Genomic DNA, 10,783 nt, shown 5'->3' with positions numbered 1-10,783 from the left:
TATTTTTTTAAAAAAAAAAAAAAAAAAAAAAGGAAAAAGTATCCCATAGGTAAAGACAGAACAGAGTTCCAGGTATGGGCTCTTGGGAGGGGTTTTCCACTCTTTTTGGCACCTTGTGATTCTATCAGCTGTTGACCTCCCATTTAAAAATCTGACTTTAAAGAGAGCTCTTTATCCGCTATGTTTTGAGCTGTTACAGTTGTGGTTTGTTTTCTTTGAAAGCTGCTTTAGGGCTCATGCCATCCCATGCCCACCCAACATCACTCCAGCTCCTCCCACTGGTTCTTCATTCACTGGTTGCCTGTCCTTGTGGCATCGTAGACGTGATGACTCCAGTTTGGGCTGGAACCGCTCCACTGGACTCTTCTATCCGGGGTCTTTTGACTTCAGGTTCACTGGAAGAGGCTGCTGCTGTCTCTTCGGTCCCTGTCTCACACACCCGGCTGACGACAACAGGAGTGGACGAGCTGGCCTGGGCTGCAAGAAGCTGCAATGGATTTGTAAGAGCTGGGAAGCAGGACAAGAGAGAGGAAGAGAATTAACATGAGGAAGTAGGCACAAGTGTTTTGCTATTCCAGAAAAACAAGAAAACGAAACAGTCAAATGTGATAACTGGCACATATTCAAGTGTTGTTTCCGAGTCCATTTTGTAAGGCTTGCACAAAGCTGAGATCATGGGGGGAGAGGGAGAGACACGGCTAGCAAGTTCACCAAACTGGTAATAACCCCTTTCACGGGAGAACTTCCTATCCGCTGTCAAACAAGGCACTGCCACCTAAACATTCATCTCCAGAAGGGGAGGATCCATCCCCTGTTAACATTACAGCACACCTCCTCTTTGAGAGGTCGTTCTCTCATCCTACGATCAGAACTTCTTGGAAGTTACAACATCTGTGTGCTTTGCCTTCAATTCAGAGGGCTCTCTTTAGCCCTGCTTGCACAGTTAAGAACAGCCGGTCTGTTGGGAAACTAGATTACAATCCAAATATTGAGTGTACTGACGTCTCATTTGTAAAAGGGGCAGGAAAGAGCTTACCCCAGACAATCAAACACATTCCCATCAGAACTGCGATCAGACCGTAGGAATTTCTGGCTCCCAACCTTGTATTCCAGTACTGACAAAAAGCTCTCACCCTCCCATTAATAAGAGCGGTGAGAAAAAAGAGGGTTTAAGTAGCAACCCTCTGTAAAAATGTCTACAATTCCTAGTTCCAGACAGAGAATGTGCTTACACACTGGCTTTGGCACACACCACTGCTTGGAAAACAAAACACATGCAGTTTTTGGACTCTGCATCAATCGGAGAGGCAGCCAAAGGGGACGCAGGAGACAGCACATCCTCTGCCCTCCAGACTGATTTGCGAAGGATGGAATGACAGAACATTAATGGTGTACTCACTGCTAAGTCCATCAAAAAAGAAGCCCTAGGATAAATAGACAAAGCAAACAGAACAAAGGCCCTCAAAGCCCAGTAACTTCTACCGAGGCATGGGAAGGAAGACGTAGAGTATCAAGAGGATGAAGGAAAAAAACATAGGGCAAGGCCAAGGGCAGTCACCAATTACAGTTCAGTGACTTCAAGAACCTAAACCATGCAGTTGAAGGGAAGTTAACTTCATACCAACAAGAGTCAAGAGACTCTGGCTCCGTCCTGCCAACCAGAAAACTCCCTACCAGTTCCAAAAAAACCACCCTCAGATGCAACTGGAATACTTTGCAATTTGATGAGAGAGCTAGAAAAGTTTTGGTGAGATTAGAATATGTTAACATAAAAATATTACATAAAAACCTGTCTGATTCTCCATTAGACAAACGCTACCGCTGGGTAGCAGCAAGCCCATCTATCTGATCTATTTAATATCTTAATATCCTAGTTGCATAAAAACCCTATTGCTATCATTTTTTAAATTGCTCCAGTAAGATTCTTGCAATTCAATTGCAAGTCAGGTGATACTCTGAATAGACATGGCAGAAAATTCTGTAGAATTTCTTCATGAAAGCCATCAAAATCCCACCAGTGCCCTTCATTTCAAATCCCTGTAAGCACTGGCCCGGGAGAGCAGAGGTGCTCAGGATCTCATTGAAAAAGGCTGTAAGAAACCTGGATATTACCATCGCATCGTCATCCTGAACTGGACAAAACCTGAGGAGCTGAGCTAGCAGTAAGAGGAGGCGGCCAAGACATAGCTAGCATGGGATTTTAAACATCAGGCTTGACAAATGACTAGAACACATCCTGTGTATAAAAGAATGCTACGTTCTTTCACCTGATGAAATAGATCTTATTCCTCTCAGGCGCTAAGACCTTAAGATGGGAAAGTATGTTATTTTCTTAATACTCTATGGAGCCATATTTCACAAGATCTAAAGAGCACCATGGAAATTTCATTATTTGGCATGCTGAAAGCAAAGGCTGTTTGTCAGAGGAAAACAAATGAAAAAACAGGCTCAACACAAGCATCACTGACACTTTCAACAAGTCACACTCAAAAGGTAGACCGTGGAAGTAGTAATAAATGCATAGCCAAGGACAAAGGAAAGACACTGGACTTTTCAGAAGCAATAGTAGATGGCAAAACTTTTCCACTAGGGATAGGGAGCAGAGGTGGACAGAAAGATATCCACCACTGACATTTACAGCCACAGAAGTTGGAGAATTCAAGTACCTTTGCAATAATTCGATATATAACTAAGAAGAGAAAACCCTTACAGCTTTACAACCTAACCGCTAAGCTCAGAAAGCAATCAAAGACCAGAGAGCAATGAAAACAGCCTACCGTAAGCACTGCCAGTGATGCTGTTGGTGGGCACGGCGTGTTTCCCATTCTGGGTGACCGCGCGCACGGGGAGCTGATGTTGTCCGATGGTCACCGGAGCTGCCTGCTGAAGGATGGTAACCGTCTGTCCTGGAACACCCTGTGCCATCTGACTGGCCACTGTCTGAATAACACGGCTGGCTGTCGGTATCGTGGCAAACGCGATCGTTGGCTTTTCATCCATGCCTGCTTAAGAGCAGAACAGACAACAATCATTTACTACCCCAGTTCAGGAGCAGGCTTTATTCTCATTAACATTTTAGCCACGCTACATACCCTAGGCTTAAAGATGTGAAAATACTTCAGCACCACAGGAGGTCAGGGATGAATATTTGACAGCACTAAGATATTCTCTATTGCACATACACTCCAACAATATTTAGAATTTTTTTCTTACAGCATAAGCCACTCAGCCAAAAAAAAAATTATCAAGATTATAAACTTGACCCTTTGTCCTAAAAAGGCATCATCTCCCTTATTGGAACATTATCACTGTGATACGGACAGCAGTCACTGCAAATCTCATCGATTACTTTGTAATTACAGGCGAATTGGCCTGACCCTCAATACCACACAGCAGTGGAAGGCATTAAGATCTTAAACAATGCCTGGAGCCAAAAGTCTGCAACAGCTTGGTGTCAGGCCCTGCACGTAGGGTGATTTACAAGGAGGTCTTCCCACAACTGCAAGCTTTTGCCAGGTATGGAATTACAGGAAGAAACCAGGAGGCAGGAAAATAAAATACAAACAAAAGAGGGCTGAGTTCCTGGATAGAGATAACTGAGAGCACTCAAACAGGCTGATGGGAAGCGGGGAGAGAAAAGGCAAGGAAAGCTGGGAGATTAGGAAAGAAAATGGAGCAACCAGGAAAAACAAAGGGAAGGTAGAGACTAGAAAAGGATATGAGTGGGAATAAGAGAGGGACAAATAGGGAAAGAACGAGTGACAGCAAGAACTAGTGAATGAAAGAAGGGAGCAGGTGACAGACAGGCAGCTGCAAATGCAAGCGCTTCAGGAACATGTATGGGATCCAGACAGGAATTTCTAGAGAATGTGAGTGAAACTCAAGCAGGATAACCAGTGCTGAACTAAAAATGCCAGCGGTCCTGCTATTGCTGCAGGGGACGATCTTTGTCATTTTTTTCTTTCCCTTAGAGAAGGATCATTGTCCCTGTGCCCACAAAAAAGCAATTGGAGTAACTAGTCTTGCTGCCGGTCCAACACACATCTATCTAGCAGCACCAAGCCCTTCTGAAATGGTGAGCAGACAAGGTGTTGTCTGGATCACAGCAAGGGAACATTTAACTCACTAACTCCCCCAAGGCTGGAATTTCCAGCTTAGGAAAAAAAGAGGCCTTTGATGTAACTGGTTTTTGAAGACTGCGTTAACGGGGCACTGCCTGCATTTTCAGAAGCACATGCTTTCCTCTAGGAATCCAGGCCTGTGGAAAAGAAGGGCTCAATCATTTATTTACACAGCCATCCTGAAGCAGGGAGTTTCAGCCTTTCCCAGGCTGTCTCTTTGGCTAGAAAAAACACGCATTTCCACAGCGCATCCAGCTGACCAATATCCTGGCACGGTATTGATAATGGGGATAATACAAATATTTAAAGCACTGCATGTTTTTTCAGCCACTAAAGTCTGTTAGATTTGCTCCCCACAGGAGACTCCAGGGAGCACAGTTGTCCTGCTCACTAGTGGAGACATCAAATGGGTGAACTCTTACTTCATTTAAGTTTTACCTGGAAAAACATCTTTTATTAAGGGCTAAGTACCCAGTGAGTGAAACAGCGTTTGACCACTCACTTCCCCGGGCCCGCTCAAGACTTATTAGCGGAATAACAAGGGAGGTGAAAAGCTACCTCGGTGGTCACCAGCTAAATCCAAGACTGCTCCTGCAGCTTCATGAGCTCCTCCTGCTGTGCCCTGGTTCGTGAGGATGTATCCGTTTGCAGAGTTTGCAGAGGAGGTCACAACTCGGACCATTGTAACAGTGGGAGCTTGTTGAACTACGTGAATTGCATGACATGAAGGCTGTTGAGAAGTCACTATTGATGCTGGCATGTACGCGACTGGTTTTGCCACCAGAGTAGATGGTCGGGGAGGAACAGCCATAATCACTGGCTGGGCACTGACTGGAGATCCTAAATGGAAGAGAGAAACATACATTAATAGGTGAGGCAAAAAGACCTCCGCTCATTTCACCTCTGCACTTCTAATCTGCAATACTCAACCCTTCAGCATTGGCAAGAGTAGGGGTAGGGAACAAAACACAAAGCTTCAAAAACACCACCTTCACCCTTCTCTTTCCGACCTTACTAAAACCTTACTTGCCACCTGAGCACATTTCTGTGAACAAAGAACACAATAAGCACAGAAAAAGGAAGCTTTACTTAATGAGCTTTGCCTTCCAGCTTCACCAGGAACACCCTATACATCAGGCCTGTTACAGCACAGCTGACAAGCAGATACTCACCAGGGCGTAACAAATTACCAAGGCCCTGGCCACAGCACCTGAGAGCTCAGCGAAGCCAAGCTGATCTTATCCAGAAGGCTGGTAAATTAGTGCAAGTGGAGCTACGCTCCGTCATGGCTACTTTGCTGTCAGTTCTTTAGAGCCACCTATTTCAAGGTTAGCTCATGTGTTTCTACACGTTCCTTCACCTCCTGCCCCCTCACCCAAAGAAGTTGCACATGCATCATCAGTCGCTAACAATAAAGTGGAAAGAGATCTAGATCCTCCTGGAACACACCAGCAGAAGCATTCCTGCTGTGTCCTCAGCACGGCACTGGGTGGCAGTGAACAGTCACCCTCTGTGAAACAAGAGCTACTCACCAGGTGCACTCTGTGAATACCGATACTCTGGAACTGAAGCTAACTTTGTCCCAAAGTCGTGATCGTGTGGAATGGGTGAGCCCTCCCGTGACAGGCACTCTGGAGTCTGTAGGCCACTAGAGTGAGGGGACAGCAGGCCAGGGTGAGTAGGGGAGGCAGGAGCACTCCTGAAACACCAGAACAGAGCGTTGGCAAGTGTCGATGCATTTCAACCACAAGACAGCAGCAGAGACCAAGAGTTATCTCCAGTACAGGATTCTCTAGAAGTACAGCCCTTCTCCCACACTACCCAGTATAGTTGTGCTGGGAAGAGTTAAAAGGTACACAGCAGCCTCACAAATGCTCTAGCACCAAACGCTGTCATATTATTCCTTGGAAACTGGAACCTTCAGAATATGCTTAACATTTCACTTTAACACCCAGTGCTGACAAAGAAGCTGTAAGTGCCTCATGTTCGGATCAGTTTTATAATTTCAGGCTATTCTCAAATGATCTTTGTCAGCGTTTGAGAGTGACAGGGAGAGGAAGAGGAAGAAAGATGCAATGTAGATGCAAGCATCTGGCCCCGCATATGCTTACAGAGTAGTTGCTCCCCCTTCTCCCCAACCTCCCTCCCCAACCACTTGGTTCCTTAACGACAAAAGATAGAGAAGCTGATCTCCCATTTTAAAGGACAGAAAAAAGGGGGTGTTGGAGGAATGCTACACAAAACTGCTCCAGTTAGTGCTGGATTGCAAATCTTATCCTTGCAGCTACAGGGCTGAGAGAAAGCTGTCACTGCACACAGCTCCTCTCCGGCAGTTACACCGCTGACCGGAGCGGCTACAGAGAACATCTCCCATTGCTCCACTGCTGACAACCACGATCAACCTGATCTTCCCTATAGGAGAGTGTTTTAAATACCACAAAAGTTATTCCCACTACAATCTAATCCACATCTAAACACAGCTTTCCTGAAATGAGAGACTGGCATCTGAAAACACTCACTCCAGTGATAACTGCTTTGAATTTCTTTGAAATGATGCCAAAACAGATAAATTATTTGATACATTTTTGTAGTTTGGTCCTGGAATTTTTTTTTTTTTTTTTTTGGGTAAACACTTAATAAGTCATAATAATTTTCAGATTATGCCTCAGGACTATCTAACCTCTCAAACTGTACACAGAAGTAAAGTTTGCTCTCTGTACTTCAGGAGAAGTTTTTGTTTGTTTTCTTTGTAATGAGTTTGGCACAGAGATTGGAGGAAGTTGAAGTTACCTGGAGGACAGAGGCCCAAAAGGTGTTCGGAAGCAGGACACTCCTCTTTGCCTTCGTTTTCTAAATGCTTGCTCTACTAGTTTGGCTTCAGAGGCAGGGTCAATTCGCCAAAAGGAGCCCTTTCCAGGCTCCTCCTGGGAGCGTGGGACTTTAATAAAGTAACGGTTCAAGGAGAGGTTGTGCCGAATGGAATTCTGCAGGAAGCAGAGGAATGAGATGATTATTTTGCCATGAGGAAGCATATAACAAAGACGAATGGGTTTCGCCACACAGCTTAGAAAAAGAAAATCCACAGTGTCAGAATCAGTGTTGAAGACAGAAACAAGTCGCTCAACTCTCACAGCTCCAAAGTCAGAGGAGAGCTGCAAGAGAAAACCTGGGGAAATGTGTCAGAGTTGCTACTAACCACGCTGAAAGATGGGTTTGCTTGGCACTACACCATCCTTAAACACATCTGGAGCCAGGCACTGCAGTGCCTTTTCTGTGGAAAGCAATGAAAGCAGATCTTTTGCTGAGGCAGGGGGAAATCACCATAAACCACATCAGAACTCTCTCAAAAGACAGGCTTTATTCTAGGCAAGCGGAAAAAAACTGCCTGAGCCTGTGCTGTTTACCTGCCAAACGATCACCAAGGTGCCCAAACATGCCCTAAAGGACGCTGCATCTCACGGTAATCATAACACAAACCAGCCAACATGCCCTCAGACTGCTGTCTCTGAGAAGAATCCATTAGCTGTGTGGCACTGTACAGCTCTCCAGATACTGACTTTTCCCCCTTTTCATTGCAAAATCCCACCTCTTACTGGGTGTAGTGCTGTCTTTAGGGCGAGGTGAAAGGCTCGGTAAGGCCAGGTGTGCACAAGCTCATTCCTCTTCCACTTTCAAAACAAAACAAGAGCTTTTGTAGCAGCTTTAGATGAGCTCTTCACAAGAGAAGCCTTACGATGTCACCGGTAGGGAAGAGGAAAAGGCAACTTCACCCTCCACTGAAATGCAGCTCTCTTTGAAGCAGGACGCAGCAACCGGTTGACAAAGCACAGCTCTGCTGAGCAGGTTAAGGCAGGAAGTGAATTCCACAAGTAATTACAACTGCGGGGCAAAGCCAGGGAGGCAGAAACGTATTTATTCCAACTGTACTCAAAGTGCACCAAGCAGTACTGCTCCTGCCAGTTGAACACAATGAAATCAGCAGCTGCAAGAGTCTTTCCAGCTGCATTAGTGTATTATATTCAAATGACAACACCCGTTTCAGAGGTGCGATGCCAAGAAAAAGTCTAAAGCAGGTGGAGCTGAGGTTTCTGGAACTTTGAAAGCAGCCCTCGAGTGAACATTTAAGCTTGATTTAGCATGTGTTAACTACATCCAAACTCTCCTATGAAGCTGGTCAGATTTCCTTTAATACCACAAGGAAAGCACAGACTCAAAGTTCCCATTCCGACATTCAAAATCTGCAAACTGTGACTTAGGCAATGCGTTTCATAAACTGGAGAATAAAAACATCTATGAAGGTTTAAGGTATTATTATGATTAAAAACTGGGACCTCGGTTTTAGGCTGTACATCTTCTGCTTGGACAGATCGTGCCAAACTAAGACAAGGTGAAGGATTAAGCAAGATTCAGGTGAGTATCTGGGCAGAGGAGTGACTGACAGCGAGGATGTGGAACAATAAAAACAAACAGAAATGAAAGACATGTGACTACAGAATTAAAACGGTTTCAGAAACCAGCAAGTCCAATGTTAACACACTACATTGCCCTAGAAAGTATTTCAAAAAACTAATCACCCACAAACAAACCAGTTAGCTTATGTTAAACAAATTCACCCTGGGAATAGTCAAAGCAGCTCTATTCCCAATGCCCCAAATCTTTAATAAATGCATTTCAAAGCAGATAAGCCCTGTCAAAGTAGTTTAAAAGCTTGTCAGTGTCAAGAACTCACCTGCCAGCCTTTGTCAGCAGTCCTGTAATACGGATAATGCTTGGTAATGTGGGCATAGATCCCACTTAGTGTTAATTGCCTGTCCTGTGCCGAAGATATAGCCTGCACAATTAGCTGGGCATAAGAATAGGGTGGCTTGGACTCATCCTAAGGAAAATAAACAAACAGAATTTTAGTCACTAACAAAGAATTCCTACATGGGAGCGTGCCAACAACCCAAACTAAAAGAGGAAACTCAGCTGTAGTTTTACAGATGCTAAGAGAGCATCAGGGACAACTAAGAGCAGCATCACTCTCTTCCTCTTCACGCCGGTTTTATCCTCCCACCTCCCAATTTAGCCCAAGCATTTGTGCGCAAACAGGACTATAGGACTGAGCCAGATTAAAGTATCACCTTCCGTCTCCCCACAAACACACACAAAAAAGCTAACTTTAATCTAGACCCATTCACCACTGAATTTACCATATGGTGGTTAAACCAGCACAGGAAAAAGATTCAAGACAAGCAATTGGAAGCAAAGAGTTAGAGGGTGTAGGGTTTGTTCACTGCTTTCAGCATTCATGAAACTGAAGCCTTCAATTCTGCCCAGCTACAACTACGCTTTGTTAGAAAGGTTTCATGCAAGTATGCTACCAGCTCTCCTCCCAGCAACAAGCCCGATGTGAAACGTGATCCTGTCCCTTCCCCTCTCCAGCAGGATTTGTTTCATTCTAGGAACTTTAATTTGTTTGCCAGATCTCATATTCCCAGCTCTTCATATTAGTCCATCAAGAACAGCCCTTCCTGTCTCAAGGGAGAATTCAATCTACAAAAGAAAAGCCATCTAGTACTGTGTTCCTCCACCCAATCCCAAATCAGGTGGTTTTGGATCTAGACCTTCAACTTTGATCTGAAGATCAGCTCACCAAAATTAAATTTTATCATTATAACTAAGTTATTTTTTAATCTAAATTCCACTTGCTACTCTCCTCATTTAACACTTGCTTGACAAGTGTCTGTCTTAAAGTCAGACTACAGATTTCTCATGGCAAGGATCTGGTTTCTTCCCCTGCTTCCCCTTTCTCCAACTGTGCTTCGCAACATATCATTAATTAAAAGGAGAAAACAAGACTCTGAATTTTAATGCAACTCTTCTCTATGGGTTCTTGATTTATCAAACAAGCAAAAAAATTCTTCTTGCTTAACCCTTTTAGTGAATGACTTGAATACATTTTGGGCAGCTACGCAAGCAGATTCATCATCTACCAGTAATAAATGCTGTTTTTAAGGCATGGTCCCAAAATCCTGGAGGATACTGTATACAGCGCCCTTAAGGCCAGGGTATTCCCTAGACCCCTTTTAGCTAAATCCATCCCTGGCGATGAACTGCCAGGTCTTAATAAGCCTCCCAACGAGCACGGCTGGGTAAGTAATGTTTCTCTGAACCTTTGGGCTGTCCCCGCCAGATGCATCTGCCTGCTGTTCTGATGCTGCTTTTGCGGCATACTCTGCTGCCAGCTGCAGATCCGAGGTAATGTTGTGAACAAAACGATATCCTGAGGATCCAGCACCACGTGGACTGGCCGGGCAAGAGTTGGGAACACTGGGAAGGCAAAAAGGAAATACAGTTATTTGTTCCTTCATTTATTAACAAGACACATAGTTCTTACCCTCTAAGGTATAGTAAAGCTCCCAGGTCACTGAGAAGCAGAAATGCACTGGACTTATTTTTGCCCCTGTGGCTTATCCAAAGCCCAAACAGATTGAGAAAAAACCATCAGAGATAAAACTGGAATTTCTACAACATCCTGACACCCTCCCACTTTCCACAATCACAAGACTGTATCATCTCAAAGTATTAAACAGCTCCTCTGTGTTTAGAGAAGCACTCAAAACAATGCTGGACTTAAAACATGCAGTGTATCTGGGATGAATACTTAATTAAATAAAAAG

The 10,783-nt window shown here is 44.4% G+C and overlaps 1 protein-coding gene across 1 annotated transcript in view; it reads right to left on the bottom strand.

The window, feature by feature from the left end:
• Positions 1 to 217: 217 nt before the first annotated feature.
• The window catches only part of FOXK1 (forkhead box K1), a 47,701-nt gene continuing 37,135 nt past the window's right edge, over positions 218 to 10,783 (bottom strand). Inside the window, exons 3-9 of the mRNA XM_074158571.1 lie at positions 10,277 to 10,433; positions 8,851 to 8,997; positions 6,912 to 7,105; positions 5,654 to 5,820; positions 4,680 to 4,961; positions 2,778 to 3,002; positions 218 to 507 (exon numbers count right to left, since the gene is read on the bottom strand). Coding sequence (XP_074014672.1) covers positions 287 to 507; positions 2,778 to 3,002; positions 4,680 to 4,961; positions 5,654 to 5,820; positions 6,912 to 7,105; positions 8,851 to 8,997; positions 10,277 to 10,433 — 1,393 coding nt within the window. The 3' untranslated portion in view covers positions 218 to 286. The remainder of the gene's footprint in view (positions 508 to 2,777; positions 3,003 to 4,679; positions 4,962 to 5,653; positions 5,821 to 6,911; positions 7,106 to 8,850; positions 8,998 to 10,276; positions 10,434 to 10,783) is intronic.

This window comes from Numenius arquata, chromosome 14 (genome assembly GCF_964106895.1).
Source record: "Numenius arquata chromosome 14, bNumArq3.hap1.1, whole genome shotgun sequence".
Classification (NCBI taxonomy): domain Eukaryota; kingdom Metazoa; phylum Chordata; class Aves; order Charadriiformes; family Scolopacidae; genus Numenius; species Numenius arquata.
Note: the sequence above shows the minus strand (reverse complement) of the source record. Positions and strands in the feature narration are given on the sequence as shown.